The 19,398-nt window shown below is 49.5% G+C and overlaps 5 protein-coding genes across 5 annotated transcripts; 3 read left to right on the top strand and 2 right to left on the bottom strand.

The window, feature by feature from the left end:
- Positions 1-1,698: 1,698 nt before the first annotated feature.
- BDV27DRAFT_133236 (uncharacterized protein) lies at positions 1,699-4,328 on the top strand. Its single transcript, XM_032068041.1, has 2 exons — positions 1,699-2,367; positions 2,764-4,328. The coding sequence occupies exons 1-2, from the start codon at positions 2,268-2,270 to the stop codon at positions 3,750-3,752; spliced, it is 1,089 nt and encodes a 362-aa protein (XP_031924396.1). The 5' UTR covers positions 1,699-2,267; the 3' UTR covers positions 3,753-4,328.
- A 544-nt stretch (positions 4,329-4,872) lies between these two features.
- BDV27DRAFT_147924 (mannosyltransferase complex subunit MNN9) lies at positions 4,873-8,217 on the top strand (the record flags this gene model as incomplete). The annotated part of the gene is made up of 6 exons (XM_032070832.1): positions 4,873-5,057; positions 5,221-5,376; positions 5,437-5,707; positions 5,760-6,158; positions 6,961-8,091; positions 8,197-8,217. The coding sequence occupies 6 exons, from the start codon at positions 4,873-4,875 to the stop codon at positions 8,215-8,217; spliced, it is 2,163 nt and encodes a 720-aa protein (XP_031924395.1).
- A 186-nt stretch (positions 8,218-8,403) lies between these two features.
- Positions 8,404-10,173, bottom strand: BDV27DRAFT_29395 (Zn(2+) transporter YKE4). The gene is made up of 4 exons (XM_032076250.1): positions 9,988-10,173; positions 9,733-9,883; positions 8,750-9,680; positions 8,404-8,666 (listed from the first exon to the last, which is right to left on the bottom strand). The coding sequence occupies exons 1-4, from the start codon at positions 10,126-10,128 to the stop codon at positions 8,651-8,653; spliced, it is 1,239 nt and encodes a 412-aa protein (XP_031924394.1). The 5' UTR covers positions 10,129-10,173; the 3' UTR covers positions 8,404-8,650.
- Positions 10,174-10,347: 174 nt separating this feature from the next.
- Positions 10,348-11,377, top strand: BDV27DRAFT_133230 (nucleolar protein 16). Its single transcript, XM_032068040.1, has 2 exons — positions 10,348-10,514; positions 10,571-11,377. Exons 1-2 carry the CDS (start codon positions 10,384-10,386, stop codon positions 11,160-11,162), a joined length of 723 nt encoding a protein of 240 aa, XP_031924393.1. The 5' UTR covers positions 10,348-10,383; the 3' UTR covers positions 11,163-11,377.
- A 1,512-nt stretch (positions 11,378-12,889) lies between these two features.
- Positions 12,890-17,608, bottom strand: BDV27DRAFT_133229 (putative ABC bile acid transporter). Its single transcript, XM_032068039.1, has 4 exons — positions 17,525-17,608; positions 17,163-17,471; positions 16,600-17,113; positions 12,890-16,548 (listed from the first exon to the last, which is right to left on the bottom strand). Exons 1-4 carry the CDS (start codon positions 17,573-17,575, stop codon positions 12,959-12,961), a joined length of 4,464 nt encoding a protein of 1,487 aa, XP_031924392.1. The 5' UTR covers positions 17,576-17,608; the 3' UTR covers positions 12,890-12,958.
- Positions 17,609-19,398: the final 1,790 nt, after the last annotated feature.

The following is a 19,398-nucleotide window of genomic DNA, read 5'->3' as shown; positions in this document are numbered from 1 at the left end:
CATCTCTAGTTACGCCTTAACCGTCTCGGCGGGTCGAGCCTAGGAGACAGGAGCATTTTAGTTAGCTGAGAATTCTGAAAATCTGATTGAAGAGATCCGATTATAGGGGAAGCAAGGGAAAGGAAATTTGTCAAAAAAAGAAATTATAAAATGCAAGAAAGAAGGCTGTAAAACTAAGCCACTGGGTGTGCGTACTCACTATCTGCAGCATTTTTTTTTTGTTGTTATTTTTCCAAGTGGAGACATTTCGCCGTGAGTAACTGAGTCGTATACAGCAAAGGTCGACCCCTCGATGGAATTGGATTTGAGATCCTGTGGCCATTATTGGATGTCAGGGTGGACTAGTAGTCTTCAGAACAAGAACACAATAAAATCACGGCAAACGAGCGCATCCGAAAACAATACATGGGATATGTGGTCTTTGGGAGTGACCCAGTGTGGAGTCGGTGGTCAGTGTGATGGTGGTGGGGGAGTCGCCTGATCCCTCCGTTTCAGTGTGGGTGGCTTAGGGCTTATCACACACTACTTATCTCTGCCTAGAGACGATCCGATACTATCCAGCGATGTATCTTGAATGATCGATGATGAGCCCATCGAGGGTGGAAGTGGCATTCTGATGGCGTTAGCGCGTGTGTGAAAAGTCTGTCGAGTCAACCCACTAGTCGAGATTCTTCATAACCTAGTCAAGTTGCACCGACAGTTGAAGATCGACTGTGCGTACCGACTTGTTCGGATCTGGGGTCACAAATCAAGGGGATCGTCTTTTCAGATACCTATCAGCTAGCGTGGGGATGACTTGCAGACTAGTCGGCCGCTAGTGCTGGCACTAAGTCTATCACACTCGAACGTCCTCCCAGTCATCGCCCACTTTGACCCTCCTTGACGATAGACCGTTGACTGATCGAGTGGGAAAATGGGTTTCAACCTTTCCCTTTTGGATGCAGACTCAGTATCATTTGTAGTATTATTCAACACTGGACACTCTCCATGCTGACTGGTGCCTTGTTTTGCCTGCCCGGTAGTAGTAGTAGTAGTAGTAGTAGTAGTAGTGATGGGAAACCGAAGGGTCTAGGTCAGCCGATTTTACCGCGTGTGGTTACAACAGGTTTCTCGTTTGTCGGTTGAACATGGTATCAGTCATGTACGGCTCCGTTTAAAAGGACGTACTCAGCCCCCCGTCTTGCTTTCTACTCTGTATAAAGTGTCACTACGAGTCCTGCTGTTTAACAATCGACACCCGTGCAATGTGCTTGAACGCCGCTTTCTCGCCGAGAACTTCCAGTGCTGGCATCTTGCATACACACTGAAAGTTTATTGGCTTTTCTGATGCGCACCAGCGTAGACACCATACTAAATTTATTATTTCTGCGACCATTCACCATTCCGCCACTACTCCAGTCAATACACTCGTATTCCTCTTCATTTGCTATGTGTTTTCCATCATCGTGTCCTGCAGCCGTGGAGATGTGTCAATGATCCATGTTCCCTACTAGCCATATCTCTACTAGTGTCCGTCGCTTCCGCGGGAACCCCGTCAGTCACCAAAACGGAAATTTATACTTATTGGCAGGGGACCTCATTGAGTCAAAGATCACCTCAGCTCCACCGTTTGACAAACTTCACGCCTAAGATAAGTGGTCTCAAATGTGAGTATTGCCTATTTGGGCGTTTTGCCTCCCTTTGTCTTTTTTTTTTTTTTTATTGCCTCTCACTCCAATCACAACGTACCGCGCTTGCCAGATTTAAATCCCTCGCAGATGACCGGGGGTGGAGACGCAAAGTGGAACTAATCATCCGTAACCGCACCCGTACCGTCACTTAGTCTCCTTACCGTCACTTTCTGCCCCTCCCCATGACGCCATGTTGGCTCTTTGGTTGGTTTCCCCCGCAAGCTAACGGTCGAATAGAGTTGCTTCTTCCCTGGTTAGGGCCTTCAATTTTCAGGGGAAATTCGACGATTTTCCTCAGAGAAGAACAAAAATTAATAGATGAAAACTGTGTACCGAAAAGGAAAAGAAAAGCAAAACCCAAAGATTAACAACGGAAGCTCTCGCATGATTTGTTACCAGTTGAGGGGTCGGATAGACGTCGATCCGGAGTGCGTAACGACCACTCCTACGACTGTATTGACCGATCTGAGGTCCTGTTGAAATCGTCCCACTGTGGGTTGGGGAAGAAACCGAGAAAAAAAAAATAATAAAAAAAGAAAACAAAACAAAATTAAGAGTCAAACACAAAGAACGAAGAAAAAAAATATAAATCCCTCAATGGCACTTTCTCCACGATCCTCCGTCTCAGACTCTTCCTCGTCACCTTCGCTCTATCCTTCGTCTTGCAGTTCCCTTCATTCTCCGCCATTACTGAGTGGTAAGTGGATTCCGCTCCACCCTTTTTTTTTTTTTTTTTGGGCCCTATTTTAGTGATTGTTTTTCTGTATCGCTTCCACATCATCTGATATGTTCTTGTCCCTGTTTCAATGATTGTTTCTTGATTGCTTGGGTCCAATAACCCCTTTGTTATGCCTCTCCACTTTTTTTTTGGGCCTCACCTTGTCTTACCGGAGGGGCAGTCGCTTTTCAATTGGCTTTCAATCCCTTGATGGTTTTCTCACGATGAATTGTCTCGATTTCCGTTGCTGGCAAATTGACCCGGATTATCCCCTCCCCACCTGACACGTGTGACATGCCTCGCCTACTCCTACTACTAATACTTGGCCTACATTCTCCCGTCCACTCATACCGGTGCTGATCGCGTGTTCTATAGCCAATCTCTCATCATCTTCCTGGTCGCCGCCTTCTCGTCACCCTTCAACTGTTTGTGCTCAAGACCAGTTAGAAAGCTTAATTGCCAGACACGGTCACCCCACTCGAGTATCGCTGTCGTCCTTGGAAGAATTAACGGCAACCTCTTCCACATATAATCCTCCTTCCTCCCGGTCTCCGTCACCTCTCTCAGAAACTACGGACTCTTTGGAGACTCTCTCCCTCTCGACCTCTATCTCGAGGCCCATCCCCATCCCCAAGCCGTCCTTCCACACGCACCAGGACGACCTCCCCGTCACTCCTTTGACAGGCCGGTTCGACAAGGGCTATTATTTCGCCCATCGTGACCAGGCGTATAACAAGGTCCGAGAGAAGCCGACTCATCACAGAAGTCGCCCACACCCTCATCCCTCCCTCCGTCCATCAGCCAGAGCCAGAATGCGTTCAGATAGTTCCACGTTCTACTCACCCGTGGTCACTTCCTCCATGTCTCCCTCTGCACGTTCTTCCTCTCCTCAACCACCCCGTTCCCGGACGCAGAATCCCACCAAATCCGTTCCAGCCTTCCATCTAAGCAACCTGCCCCGATTTCATCCGGCGGTCTACTCAGCAGCCGGTTCTCAGGGACAACCTCCCTCCCCACGTCAACCGCGGCCCTCTGCCTACCGCACCACCTCGGGCTCCCGGGACGCGATGTGGCAGTATCAGGAACTCGTCGAGGGTGTGACCTTGTCGAAGACACCCTCCCGGCCACTCTCACCAAGTCCGTCGGCCCCCCGCTTGGACCCTCTCCGCAGTCCTGGGCCAGTCACCCCCCTCGCCCTGGAAGAGGCAAGTGGCTACCTGATCTCGGGAACGTCCAACTCTTCCCCTTTTGCTTCACGAGATGCCCAATCCGGTCCGGCACCCGACTTAATCGATCGGCTGATCGTCCGTGAGACCGAGCGGGCCCGTCAAGGTGCCAAGAAAGGCACCAAGACTCGATATTAACGTTCGCCGTCCGGAGGGAGATTTTTCTACCACGCAGAGCCGGGCGGTGACCTGTTGTAGTTGCCGAGGACTGCCAGGACCTGCGGTTTCACAAACTCATCATCATTCTCTGTTTCTTGTGTTCACCCTGGCTGTCGAGTCTATAGACGATCTCCAGACATCGAACAGATCGCTTTTGTGTGTACTACGAGCTGTTGTATTTTATACCCCACATAGCCTTACATTCTACTCTTTTCTATGTTCTGTGTTGCTATTACGATTATTGATATTTCTTGTTTCCGATGTTCCTATATTCTCCACACATATCTGTTACCACGTGTTCGGGGGTTCTGGCAATTGCATTACCTCTAAAGATCGAACAGAACCAGTCTGTTCTGCATTTGTTTTACAATGAATTGACCATCTCGAAACTCCGCATTGTGCGAAGGGCGGTGAAATAGAAAAAGAATAGGAAAAGAAAGCAAAACAAACCACATCTCACTGGGCATTTGATTGTTCATTTTGTCATTATATTCGGAATATATATTTGGGCTTCACAGCCGCTAGACAATAGCAAACAAATCTTTACCAACACGATATCAGTAGTGACAAATGGACATCCCTTTCACATTAAAATAGTAGGTTTCTGTACATAAATAGTTAAACACCACATTAGCCTTCAACGATCTTCTAGCCGTGTATGGACGAACCAGTCCAATGCCTCGGAGTTAAGAAGAGGCCAAGTCCGGGACGATCGGCAAGGTGCTCCGGAGGTGCACCCTTGCTCCCCGACCGCCCAGTTCTGCGGGGCGCCGCAAAGGATGGAATCTTTAAACTCGGCCTCATCGCTCTCTCCAACTTCTTTTCAATGGAGGTTTCTCTATCATTCTCTAGACGGTCTCAATTGCATCCGGACTCTCCCTGGCCCCAAATTCGACCGCACCGACCGATGGGGACTACGCAACGTCGTTAACATCGCCAATCCCCTCGTCCGATAGCGGACCCCCTCCCCCCCCCCCAAAAAAAACACTACCTTGCGACTTCACTACGTACGGCGGTCGACTCTCCGCACAGATACTACAGTGTGAAGAACTATCCCATAGGGATACCCAAGCGAAAGGAGACATATACATATTCCAAAATGTCGACAGCGCCAACGCCATTGGAAACATCTCCGACACCGTCTATACCGGAGCATCAAACATCGAAGAAAATGGGCGGTTCCGCCGCAGGGGGTGGAAATGCACCCCCGATCACGAGCTCGAAGCGTGACTATAAGGGCTTTGTTGCTGGGGTATTCTCTGGTATCGCGAAGCTGAGTGGTATGTATTGTCTTAAAAAATGTTGGCGACAGTTCTGTGGTCTGTTGGTCATCGTGATGCTCGTAGCTAATTCTGTTTTCTACGGATTTTAGTCGGACACCCGTATGTGATACCGCTCTTGTCGTGCGCTTCTCTTAGATCAGGAATGTTAACACCAAGTTTCTTAGATTCGATACCGTGAAGGTCCGTCTACAGACGAGTAAAGATGGGCACTTCAAAGGACCGCTAGACTGCGTGCTACAGACAGTGCGGAAAGAAGGTGTGAGTGGATTGTACAAGGGAGCAACGCCGCCGCTGGTCGGATGGATGGTGATGGACTCTGTGTGAGTTTTGCCCGGCCCTTACTCAAATGGGGAGGAAGGAGGAGCTGACCCGAAGTATAGCATGCTTGGCTCCTTGACGCTGTATCGCCGATTGCTCCACGAAAACGTATTCTCCAGGCCTGAGATTCGTCGCATAACGCCCTTTGCCAAATACCAAGACCTGCACACATTGCCCAGCTTTGGTCATGGAATTGCAGGAATCATGGCCGGAACGACAGTCAGTTTCATTGCCGCGCCTGTCGAGCATGTCAAAGCGCGGCTGCAGATTCAGTATGCAGCTGATAAATCGAAGCGCATGTATAGTGGGCCGATCGATTGCACTCGTAAAATTGTAAGTGCAGTCCATAGACGAGGGACGGTAGGGATGATACTGACTCGAGTAGCTTCGCACGCATGGACTCTCCGGCTTATATCGTGGCCTGTGCGCCACGATCTTCTTCCGCTCTTTCTTTTTCTTCTGGTGGGGATCCTACGATGTGCTATCCCGGTTGATGAGGGAGCGAACGGACCTATCCACCCCGGCCATTAACTTCTGGGCCGGTGGTATCTCAGCGCAGATCTTCTGGATCACGTCGTATCCGTCTGATGTGGTGAAACAGCGCCTGATGACGGACCCGATGGGCGGTGCTCTGGGTGACGGGCAGCGACAGTTCCGGTGGTGGAAAGACGCTGCCGTGGCGGTTTATCGGGAGCGAGGGTGGAGAGGATACTGGAGAGGATTTGTGCCATGCTTCCTGAGAGCGTTCCCGGCGAATGCGATGGCTCTGGTTGCATTTGAGGGTGTGATGCGGTGGCTGCCCTGAAAATATGTGGACACTTTTTGGCGTACACGAAACAAGCAAAGAGGCTACATTGCATTTGTACATACGATAGAACTATACCAACGCATGAACGACTTTATACATATTAATAGACTCAATAAATGAATGCTTTCCACATGTGCAAAAAAAAAAAAAAAACCAAGTAAAATAAGATCAAATTAACAAAGAACTTTTCCTTGGCGAAACCATAAAGGGCAACAAAAGAAAAAAAAGCCCGTGTCAAGTGTGACGCCTGCAGAGTTGCCGCATTCGGCGATGAGCGAGTGTCCCCATCGTCCAAAAACAACCATTAGACTCTCTCTCTCTCTCTTGCAATTTTCTCTGTCAATCCCTGAATGCAACTGCGGCGCCAGTCAAGGCATCAAGACACCGAAATGGCGACTCAGTAGCCACCGCAAAAAAAAGCAGGAAGGCGGAAAGAAAGGGTTCAACCGAGCCAGACAGAAAATTGGGTCCGAGTGTCTTTTTCCGGAGAGCTTCACTAGACTAGAACATCGATCGTCTCCTTCGCCATCATTATCTCCGTCCGCTCCCCTCCGGAGACTACATCCGGGGAGTTGACCGACTACTCTCGCTCGTGCTCGACTTCGCTATGTCAGGGGCCAGGCACAGGACTGCTTTTATCGCTGGCTAACGAGGATTCGCCGGACTACGACGACTGTCGATCCCATATTGACCACGTTACGCACACCAATCCTGCCGACAACCTCTCCATCTCCTCCTCGATCAACGCCCTTATACTTCTTCCCCCGGTCCTCAACAGGCCACGATGGCCGTCGCACGCCCAATGCGACGCACAAGTCCCATCACCTTCTTCCTGGCAGCCTTCCTCGCCTTTGGATTCCTCTTTTTCCTTCTCTCTCCGTCATCCTCCGCCGCCACCACCACAACCACCAGAGGAGACACCTCCCAGCAACGCCGCGAAGACGCCGCAGACAATCCTCTCTCCCCTCCGACAAAACCCTTCCTCAAATCCCAACCCGTCCGCGATGACGGCTTCAAAGCTCCTCCACCAGTCGTCCACTACGACCTCAACAAACTCACCACAACCAGCGACTCCGCCGACAAAGGTGAACGAGTCCTCATCCTCACCCCCTTAGCCCGCTTCTACCAAGAATTCTGGGACAACCTCGTGCACCTTAACTACCCCCACGAGCTCATCTCTCTGGGTTTCATCATCCCCAACACAAAGGAAGGCTCCGCCGCCGTCTCCGCCCTAGAATCAGCCATCAGCAAAACGCAAAACGGGCCCATCCCCTCCCGCTTCGCCAGCATCAGCATTCTCCGCCAGGACTTCGAGCCCCCGCTGCAATCCCAGGATGAAAAGGAGCGTCACAAGCTCGAGAACCAGAAGGCTCGTCGCGAGAGCATGTCCCGCGCCCGCAACAGCCTCCTCTTCACCACCCTCGGTCCGGCAACCTCCTGGGTCCTCTGGCTCGATGCAGATATCGTCGAGACTCCGGCAACGCTCATCCAGGATCTGACGGGTCATAATTACCCGGTCATCGTCCCGAACTGCTACCAGCGGTACTACAATAACGACCACAAGCAGATGGAGGTCCGGCCGTATGATTTCAATTCGTGGATCGATAGCTCCAACGCCCAGTCGTTGGCGGAGAGTATGGGTCCCGATGACATTCTGCTGGAGGGGTATGCCGAGATGCCCACGTATCGAACACTCATGGCCTATCTGGCTGATACGGAGAACCCCAACCCGAGACGTGTGATCGAGCTTGATGGTGTCGGTGGCACGGCGTTAATGGTTAAGGCCGATGTGCATCGCGACGGCGCCATGTTCCCGGCTTTTCCGTTCTATCATCTCGTTGAGACGGAGGGGTTCGCGAAGATGGCTAAGAGATTAGGGTATCAGGTCTTTGGGCTGCCGGATTATTTTGTAAGTTTCTTCTCTTTTCGTTTATTCTCTTTCTACCCAGTTTTCTTGTTTGCTCGGTATGGTTGATTGGGTGAGTATCACGATGCTGATTTGGGTTTGAATTAGGTATATCACTACAATGAGTGAAGAAACTGTCATATTTTCATTCTAGATTGTTTTTTGTCTTATGTATTTGGTTGTTTGCATCCGCGCGCTGTGCGCAGGTTCGTTTTTCCCTGGTCGTGGGGTCTTTTGCTTTGCATTTCCTTCTGTCTTACGATGCTTCCTCGCGCAACTTGATGGTCGGATGGGCGTTGGTTGTCTTGTATTAAGTAGTTCTACGTAGAGTGGGATTGAGGTCCGTCTGGTCTGAGACTATGCATTACCAGGAACGGGGCTGGCGCTATGGATATTATTCTAGGTCCCATTACATACATACACGCGATATTGTTTTCATCTAGATGACTTTTGGTAGATGGCGTAGTAGTAGTGTTGTGTTCTTCCAAGGTTTAGGAATGAGTGAGAGTGAGAGAAGAGTGTGTGTCGTATTTTTTGAGGTGCTGATGGGAGGGATGTATGCTTAATCCCAAGAGATCCTGATATCCACGTTAGCAAAGCCCCACTCAGATATACTGGAGTGTTGAAATGAAAAATGAAGAGAAAAAAATGAAAAACATACGCGAGCATAATCCCCGCGCCAAGCGCAACGGCCAAAAACTGCACAATAGTCTTCTTAATCTCGACCTTCTTATCCTTCCCCGTCTCCAACAACTCAGGGATAACAGACACAGTTCCCACATAAAGGAACGTCCCCGCCGTAAACGGAAGAAGCATATCCCCCCACTGTAGACTGGTGCCCCAGAGACCACTCACCACCCCCTCCGCAGCATCAGCAGCAGTAGCATGGCTGCCTCCGAACTCCTGCACTGCGATACCGATAAAAGTACCCAGGAAGGCACCGATAGCGGTAACGAACTGCGCGCCCATGGCCTTCTTCTTCGAGAAGCCGGACTGCACGAGGAGGGCGAAGTCGCCGACCTCGTGGGGAATTTCGTGGAAGAAGACGGCGACAGTGGTCGTTGCGCCGATGGTAGGGGAGGCGTAGAAGGATGAGGACATGGCCAGGCCGTCGGTGATGTTGTGGGTGAAGTCGGCGATTAGGTTGAGGTAGCCGCCGAGTTTGACACTGGGGTTGATTTCCTTCTCGGGGGAGGGGTCTGCGACGGCTTGCTCCTTGGTGGGCTTGCGCTGTTTGAGATCGGCGGAGGACGTGGTGCCGGTTGAGGTGCCAGTTGTTACTGCTGTGGCGGGTTCATGGGAGTGATTGTGGCCGTGGGAATGGTCGTGGCCTTCGCCGCCGGTTGCGATGCGGAGGGTCTTGTCCATTGCGACGAAGGTAAAGAAGCCGACCATTATGCCGAGTCCGAGGAGGAGGTTCCTGTTCGGCTCGACCATGACAAAGCGGACGTGATCGGGACTGTCTTCACCGAGGAAGATCTCAGGTAGTAGGTGGAATAACGTGTCGCCCATCAGGCCGCCTACGGCGAACGCTACCATCACGGACAAGGATGAGGGGTCGATGTTGGGGGGACATAGTGCCAAGAGGAAGTCTAATGCTGGTTAATTGATATGTCACACCGCGGAAGAAATGTAGGGACGTACTGGGTGGTCCAGAGATATACGCAGTGGCCAGAATTGCGTTCACAGCTGGGCTACCAGGGAAAAGGACGGCGAAGATCTTCGACGTCAAGCTGGCGGTTTGGGGACTGGTCGCACGCTTGTGCTCGTTGAGAGATTCCACGAGAGGGCAGTTCTATATATGTTATTAGTATATTATAGAAAAGCGATATATGACAGCGATTGCGTTCCAGATATCGGTATAGACTATCCAGGGGCAGGGGACAGCTTCATATTTACCTGTAGTTCATCCTCGATCTGACCTACAGACAGCTCTCCAACGGGGATCGCATCTTTGGCAACCGCCAGTACACTGAACAGAACCAATCCAGCAGCTAGCGCAAGGGCAAGTCTGCGCGGCGTAGAGAAAAGCCGAGCCATTGCTGTGAAAATAATTCTGTACGCCCAGGAGAGCAGTGACACATGGATCGGAAGTAAGTGACACTCGCATGGGGCCCGATCGTCGGACCCTTAAACTTACTGCTTGTTATCGGGAATCCTGCGACAAACATGCCAAGACGGCCAATGCAAACACCCACCAACCTTTTCGGAGAAATCGATAAGATTAATTTTCAGATTTCTTCAGCGCATCAACTTTGTCGACATTGAATCCGTTAATACACACAATCATACAACATGGGAAACCCGAGACAGAAGAGAAAGCTTAAGTCTTCCCTGCCGAAGCAGAAGCCTAAGAGATCCGGTATCCTCAAGAATGGCAACAAGAAAATTAACGTGCTCGGAAATGCGATCATCGCCGAGAATTGGTAAATTTTCCAAGTAGCGGAAGCAACAAGCGCAAAGCTAATATAAGTATCTGTAGGGACCGAAACCTGACCCTGACACAAAACTACCGTCGGCTGGGTCTCTCCCATCGTTTGAATGCCCCCACCGGTGGTTCTGAAAAGCGCGTGACGAAAAATGGCATCGAGACCGTCCCGGAGGACTCTCTTCACATCAAGAGCAGTGCCCAAGCCGCCACGAAGAACATTACGCTGGGAGAAACCAAGGTCGAACGCGATCCCGAGACCGGAAAGATTATCCGCGTGATTCAACCCGACGAGCACGAAATGATTGAAGTCGCCGGACGTAAGGTCCGCAAGTCAAACCCGCTTAATGATCCTTTGAATGATTCGTCCGACGACGAGATGGAGGATGCTGGATCGCAAATGAAGATCCCTACAAGTGCGATTGTTGAACAGCTCGAACGCCAAGCAGACAAGGAGAGCAATGCCGTCAAGGCGAAGAAACCCCGACACATGAGCGAGAGAGAAGTGGAGTGGATTACAAGGCTGATCGACCGTCATGGAGACAACATCGCAGCCATGGTCCGTGACCGGAAATTGAACCCGATGCAGCAGACCGAAGGTGATATAAAACGGAGGATTCGCAAATTCAAGGAAAGCCAGCAATAAAGAAAATCCGGTTGTAGCATTGTGTCACGGCGAGTTTGGCGTTAGACGGTTGATTTTGGATAAAAGTATGTTTATGCTGGGTTTCGTTCGATCATATCCGAGGTGGTCTGCTGGCTATCCTGGTGGTCTCAAGTCGTGTCATACCATAGAGTCATCTTCTTTTATGTGCTGTCTGGCATCAATATCCAATGATAATCTGAACATACGCGTTTGAATGATTTACAATGGACAGTATCTGTACGGCCTCCATGAGAAACTACCGTATAGTGCTAAACATACCAAGGTCGGCTCATTGTTGACAGGGAGGGTTACAAGCTTTCCACAAGAGAGAGCATAAACATGTCCTACAGACACACCAGTCACCAGTAGCATACCCTCTCCTAACCGAAACACACAACACGCACCACGAGAACCTATGACCTGACTCTCATCTGCTATACCACCTCATATCTACCTTTCACCCCCCCCCCCCCCCCCCCCCCCCCCCGTGTCTCAACATTCTACCACCACATACTACTCAACCGACTACAGAATGTCCACCATACTCCTCGTCATCTACTACCTCTACACAATAATCTCTCTCCTCCACTCAGGATGGGCCCAACCCAACCAGTACTCCTACTCCCTCCTCCACTCAACCCCCAAAAACCTCTGCTCAATCCCCGGCACCCACTACTGCACGCACGGCTCCCTCCACAGCCCCGAAATACTCTTCTGCGTCTCGCACACCCGAGTTGAACTCCGCTCTTGCAATATCGAGTACGTTCTTTCTCCCCAGTCGAGGTCCAGCTGTCATTCGGAGAAGACACTACTAACTAAATACACAGATTGGCGCGCATAATCCCCAAGGGCTATGAAGGGTGGGCTTTATGTACAGTACCTCTTTTCATCTCTTTCGCTTCTTTCGCGTCCGCCCCCAAACAAGGGAGACGGTATAACTCTAATTTGGGGAATAGGCTTTGAGTTCTCGCCCGATGCGGGGGATGCTATTTGTGCGTTTAATGGGACGGGGTATTCGTGGGTGAGAGGTAGTAGCACTATTGAAGTTCCCGGTACGGGGATTTGTGAGGATGAGACTGATGAAACTGATTCGATTGATGGGGTGGATTTCATTTCTTTTGGGGAGAGACCGAGTTCAACGATGGGTTCGAGTGCAAGTCTGGGTTACGGATTAGAACCTGATTCCAGTGATGCGATTAGGCCCTCTTTGGGTGGATATTGGGGTTCTTTTTGGCCTGTGACTACGCCTGGGACTGGTGAGGTTAGTGGACTGGTAGAGAGCAAGAGGAAACAGCGGCTTTGTTTTGATCGCGGGAGGTCAAGAGCTGTGGGTACGGTGTTTAGGTCGGGATCGGCTGGGACGTCCTCGGGTGATGGAATTGTTACTAGTAGGTCTCAAGAGACTACTATGGTTACTAGTGAAGGGGTGGTTGTGTCTGGATTGGGGTTGGGGCTGGGTTCCACTAGTGCTTGTGGGAGTACGTGTGTCTCCACTTCGTCTGGGAGTTTGGCGGCTTGGGATGGCACGTCGACAGTTGGGTTTCCTGTTGTGACTGGGTCTGTGGCCGGGGCCGGGGCTTTAGGGGTGAATAGGGTCTGGTATGTGTATGCTTTGTTTTTGTTCTGGGCTTTGAGATGCGCTTGGTAGGTATTCGTCCATGGTGTCTCTTTAAGTGGGTTGGGGATTCGTTGGAGAAATGTAAATGAACGGTTGATTACTCTGTTGGCTACTATAGTGCGGGTTAAAGTAAATGGGCTCTATTCATTTAGTCCGTACTTTGTTTCTGGCCGTATGCTCACATATCCTTCACGTATCCCTGTTTGGATACTCGTCCCTGATCTAGAACAACATAGTAATCTGCGTCCTTGATGGCTTCCAATCTGTGCGCAATAGTGATGACTGTCGACTCTTTCATTTCCGCTCTGAGGACTTGCTGGATCTCCAACGAACTTTCGTGGTCGATGGACGCCGTTGCCTCATCGAGTATGACAATCGAGCTCCGGCGCAAGACTGCTCTCGACAGACCAATTAGTTGTCGTTCGCCCTGGCTGAGGTTCCGACCCCCAGCTTCAACATGTGTATCTAAGTTCCAGCCGTGTCTGCTGCAGATGCGTTTGAGGACGTCTGCACACTCTGCGTCTGTGTACTCGCCGGTTGGATCGAGGTTGAGGCGTATGCTTCCTGGGAAAAGAACAGGGTCTTGCGCAACAAATGTTACCCGTGTCCGGAGTGCTTGAGTGCTCACCTGCGCAATGTCGTGGTCATCAACTAGGATGCGACCGCCATCTGCGCGAATCACATTAAGGAGTGAGACTGCAAGGGTAGACTTCCCGCTCCCTGTTCTGCCGATGACGGCTGTCGTGGACCCACCGGGAATGCGGAGGGAGATATTGTTCAGGGATGGATCCAGATGAGGAGCATATCGTATCGTAACATCCTCAAACACAATATCGGAGCCGAATTTCGGCCAAGAGGCCGGTGGCTCAATTGTTCCTGGAGATTCTTGCTCGATGTGGAGAAGTTCGTCTACCCTTTCCACTGAGACGAAGTCCATCTGTAGTTGGCCATACTGCTTGCATAATGCGTGTGTAGAGTCCACAAAGTTATTCGCTGCGATCAGAACGAAGGCGGCCAGACCAGGAGTGACATTTGTGTAGAGTGCAATGGCAGTAAGACAGAACGTTGAAAGCGCAGATAGACCTTCGAAACGATACATCAGCCAACTCTGCAGTGACCAGTAGAAGTGGTCCATTCCCTGAAACTTATCCACAACGGCGATGACTCTATCCTGAAAGCGTGATTCCGCGTGGAATGCACGGACAGTAGTTAGACCGTGCAAAAGCTCTCCAAAATTCGAAATGAGCGGACTCAGAGACACCATCTCCAGCCGTCGCAGGCTTTGTGACGTTGGGAGAAATCGCAGGAAGGTAAAGATAAAAGCGGCTGTTAGAACCAATGAAAAAGCCAGAAATGTAGGTGTGACTGAGGCAATGACCAGCAGTGACGAAACCCACACAATAGCCTGGAAGATAATTCTCTGGAATTGTTCGCTGATATTGCCGTCGACCACACCGATGTCAGATGTCAACCGGTTCATCAAACGCCCAATAGGAGTGACATCGAAGAAACGGAATGTGGCATGGCTGACACGCAGCATGACTTCCTGGAACATTGTTTTGCCCGCGCAGTAAACTATGACAATCATCATGAGCTGTGAGATTAGGACAGTGAGTGATTGGAAAACTGTAATGGCAAAAAATGCCACAAGCCATGGACGGACGTCTTCGAGTGGTGCTGGAAATTTGTCAAATGGATTACCTGGATTCCAATTGAGCACCTGTGGGAGGACTGGTGGTCCTCCCGGTTCTCCTGAGGAAGCCTTCTTATAAGATGGCGAGGCACCAAATAATACAAGCGTTTGGTCGTGATCATAAGCCTCGCCCCACTCTTTGAGAAACCAGGATTGGCCAACAGCTGCGAGACGATACATGATTATGAAGATGGCAAGGACCAGCCACCACTTATACTTTCCGGCTCTTATATAGTTCCAGTAGACTTTGGCCTTTACTCCCCATTCAGCCCGGTGTTCCTCTTCAATAAACTTGTCTGGCACCGCGGCTTTATCATCCATGTCTGCTGCGTCATCCTGAGCTTCATCATCCGTAGATGGAGATGAGGAGGATTCGTCTGTATCATCGATGCTAAGGGTTGAGGAAATGGCTTGCTTATCCTCTATGGTAGCTCTGCCATCAAGAAGGTGAACAATTTGGTCTGCAATATGGCGTACCAAAGTGGTGCGGTGAGTGACAAGGACAACTGTGCGATTTTGCATCAACGGGCCAGAGAAGCATCTGCGAACTATGGTTTCTGCCGTATTATGATCCAGGGCGGACAAAGGGTCGTCAAGATATAGAATTCTCGCAGTACTGTAGACTGCCCGTGCAAGAGCCACCCGTGCCTTCTGCCCACCCGAGAGACCAATGCCATTCTCACCCACAAATGAAAGGTCGCCATGTTTGAAATTAGCCAGATCTGGAAGTAATGCGCAGGCCTCGAGAACTTGCTTGTAGCGACGGTCATCGTACGCGGAGGAGAACAGAATATTGTCACGGATACTCATGCTCTGCAACCATGGCGTTTGAGAACAATATCCGACCATCTCATTGGGGGTCTCGGAAACACCACTTAGTCTATCCAATTCACCAAGTAAGGCTTGGAGCAGTGCTGTTTTTCCAGCACCTACCTTACCGCAGATGACTGTTAACCCCCGAGAAACTGTCAAATTGATGTCAGAGAGCACAGGCGACGTTCTGCCAGGCCATGCAAAGTAGCAAGAATTTAACACGAGTGAGGTTTCAGTGTGCGCTGCTACTACTGTCTGCTTCTCCTTGTCAGGTTCAGCCATAAAGTCCTCTATACGTTCCATGGCGATAGATGCATTGATGAGCACTGTGATTAGACCTGGGATTTCCCTTAGCCGAAGCTCTAGCATAGTGAAGAGCTGCAATGCCGGAAATATAATGTCAATACGTAGGGGGTTCCCAGCCAGTAATGTATAGGCATACAAGGCCACGACAGGGAATAGACCACTGGCGAAGGTATTGACAAAGCGGATTAGGACATTGAAAAGACTAGTCACGATGCGAAGGTTCAATTCGGATTGCCTGGCATCCATAACTTGCCGGAGCCAATGATTCTGCCATCCATACCAACGAAGATGGCGAAGGGCCTCCACGAACTGGGATGATATTTGGAGTCTGGTATCTGTCGCCAGTCTGCGCACTCTTTCCCATCGAAGAAGCATACGTGTTATGAAGACATTCAGGACCTGAGCTATCAGGATAGCCGAGATTCCAAGGAAGCAGGAGGGTCCAAGCAATTTCCAGACAAGCACTGTGGCAATGACAAGACCCAGGGGTTTGTCGACCAAGGTGTCGACTTCCCAGAACCGCTGGGCCACTTCGTAGACATCTCCACGTAGTAAATTGAATATCTTTCCCATGGAAGCCGCAGTCTTCACTTTCTCTTTACCAGTGGCTCGTCGCAGCGGAAATAGTCCGCAAAGCTTCCTCTGTTTAGTATTGGGCGCCACTTCACCGTTACTATCATCGCTCTCCTGGCTCTGAGTTTGGCTTTCCCTTGCTGTAATTTGCTGATCGAAGATATTCTTCCTTGATAATGCCTTCTCATACACCATCATGATCATTTCACCTCTGCTTCGTTCGTAGCAGCGTCTACCATACCAAAGATTCAATACCTGGGACTGCGCTGCAACCAAACGAAGTACTAGTGAGAGCGTCGCGTAGGTCAAAGCGACACGTTTTGGCGCGTCTGGGTCCGTCATTGCCTTAAGAAGCTGTTGCAGAAGCACGGGAGTTGCAAAGTCTGTAAGGCTAATCAGCACCAGTCAAGACCACGTAATAATGAGACACGGACCGCAAAGCATCTGCACCGTAGAGATTCCGGTAATGATCAGAACATCGATACCATTTGCTTGAAGTAGTCTAGATATGACAGATCCACGGAGCTGACGAAACCTTTCATGCAGTCTACGATGTTGAAACTCGAAACCTAAAAACCAAACGTCATCATCATTTAACTGTCTGTTCTTGCCGGCTGCCATCAGCGGGGCCATCCAAGACACAGTAAGAAATTGCCAGAGTCGTAGATTGTCCTCTGGGCTGCGAAAATTGCTTGATGGTGATTGACCCACGACGCCAATATCAATGCGGGGAAGTGAAGGTCCCCGAAATGGCATAAATAAGATAGTTGCGCAGGCCGCAGCAGCAGCACTAGCAGCAATGTAATGAGCATAAACCCTCGACACTGCATAAGCGTCATGGTTTAGTACGACCGCCGATTCCACAGTCAGTTCTACAGCAAAGAAGGACAGCATGGAGACTGGACAGGACCTTGGGCGTTCTATGGCGATCAGAACAATTGCAGCCGCCTAAATCATCAGTTAGTGTATGTTAAGCGAAAGAATAACCGTGACTTACCCAAGATACCAGGAGCATGATATTGCTCAGTGTGGGCGCGTATGGCACGAATTTTGTGAGCTCAGCAGCGAATCCAACTGTGGAGAAGACAAGTAGGGTAATCACCCATCCCGTTCTTGGTCTTGGTCTCTCTGATGGTAGCTCAGCACATGGTGGCTGTTCAGCAACAAAAGGCCGCATCCATTTCGGATAAGGAACCAAAGAGGAACGAGTGAGCGCATGACTCGATCCAATAATCAAGACTATGATACCCGGAATGATCGAGACATATTGCATGGCACATGCAGACAACCGGGCATTGGCCGAGTCCTGCGAGAGAGTTAGCAAGGGCGAAGGTTTAACAATCGATGGTGAATATGTACCCAAACTGAAGGGCAAGAATAAAGAGCATCATTTTCTTTATTCAGAAGCATCTGGATGGCGTTAGTTGATCAGTCAGATTGTCGTCCATCCGAGAGATGAATTGAGTTTCCAACAATGACAATCCCCGCCTTCGGACGGAAGCGGTAATGAAAGTGCCTGGGGCACGGACCGGGGTATCGCTGAATGCCTCAGGCTCCCGTGGGCCATTGCGGTGAAAATGATTGATTTCTTAAATTAATTAATCTATATAGAATCCAGGATTGAGGCGCTAAAAAGCTCAGATACATAGAAAAAGTTAATCTTGAATTTACTATAATCTAATGAAAATTTTTAATCAATCAGTTTTTCTTTTCCTTTCTTAATGACGACTTATTTATATGAAAGAATCTCGATAGTAAACTTATTATAGAAAAATACATTCATGATTTCAAGCTCACAGCAACAGGATCAGGGAAGCCGATAAGCGTAAATAATTTTCTGGCGTAGTCGTAGGGTTTCTAAATTTTGAGTGTAAACACGGCCACAACTTACAAGGAATGACCGCGCTCTACCTTCTATTCCGGTACTAATATTGGGGCACAGGATCATGTGATGACTTACGTCGCCAGCTTTCGCTGCAAATTCGGCGAATGGTTTAGAAGACAAGATGAATGCAATAAATTGCCTTGGGGGAAGGGGACTTACCAGGGAGGAAGACCGGACTTCCTACCTAGTATACGTATACTAGACAGAGGATGTACTTTGATAGTAGACACATTTGAGACCCACTCCCATTTCCATCCCAAAACGGATGATCTGGGGAGTATCCCGAACGGCGTTAGCCCTTAGGGGATAATGTGGAGAATTGAAAATTCAAGTTACGGTAGACTCGCGTCCTATGCTCTCTTGTCTAAGCTAGCCTGCACTAAGCACAGGCTGTTGCACGTAGTGGACCACTGCATATCCGACGTTGTGTCTTTGAAGAGCTATATCAAGACTAAATTAGACTTCGGCTTCACTATCTAGGTAGAGTAGATATGACTAGACTTTGGTTCGATAGAAATACAGGGAAAATTACAGGCAGCCGCTTGGTTCTATGCAGGAATCTCCACAGTTGCCACGGGGGCTCCATCCTCTTCCCATAGGGCACATCTAGGCCGATATCTACGAGACGATGCCAGAGTAGCGCATCGAAAATCTGGGAGGACCCCTTCCACAGTTTTAGAAAACCTCCCATTTCAGTTAGCTTCTACCTAATGTTTCCTTATTGATAAAGTTATTCATTTATATTGGAAAGTTCCGAACTTGCTGACCTTGGCAAAAGCGTCCTATCAGGTTGTTAATAGACGAGGTCACTTCGGTACCAAGCCCACAACCGCCGCAATCATTCGATGTTTCTAGATAAAAGAATATAGTAATGCAATGCTCCGTTATGTCGGCCGGCACTACGACTGGGGTTTGTCTATGAGAGTACATTTCGGCAACACATGGTTATTAAGAGAAGAAGTAGGGGCACAGCTTAGTTCTTGATCTTGAAGCATGAATGGAATAGGAATATGAAACCTGCTCTCTTAAATTGCCTAGATGAGGAGAATATTCAAGCCGATAGTAGTCATAAGAGAACTTTGTAGGAGTTAACCGCTCAGTATCAATCGCATATGGGAGGTGCCAGAAAGTGATTGTGAATGATTCACCTAAGTCATAACCCTACTCCGTTTCATGCTAAATCCTCTAAAAAAGTCTTTTATTTATCTGAGAGATTTAGAGAAAGATGCCTAGGTTAGACCAGTCTTATCTTAAAACAGCCCACCACATGTTCACTACAAGCTCGTATCTCCTACTAAGCCTGATATGAACTCCCCAGGATATTCTCAATCCAGGACCAAACGATATT

The sequence above is a fragment of the Aspergillus caelatus genome (assembly GCF_009193585.1).
Source record: "Aspergillus caelatus strain CBS 763.97 unplaced genomic scaffold BDV27scaffold_178, whole genome shotgun sequence".
Classification (NCBI taxonomy): domain Eukaryota; kingdom Fungi; phylum Ascomycota; class Eurotiomycetes; order Eurotiales; family Aspergillaceae; genus Aspergillus; species Aspergillus caelatus.
This window is presented reverse-complemented; position numbering and strand designations above follow the sequence as displayed.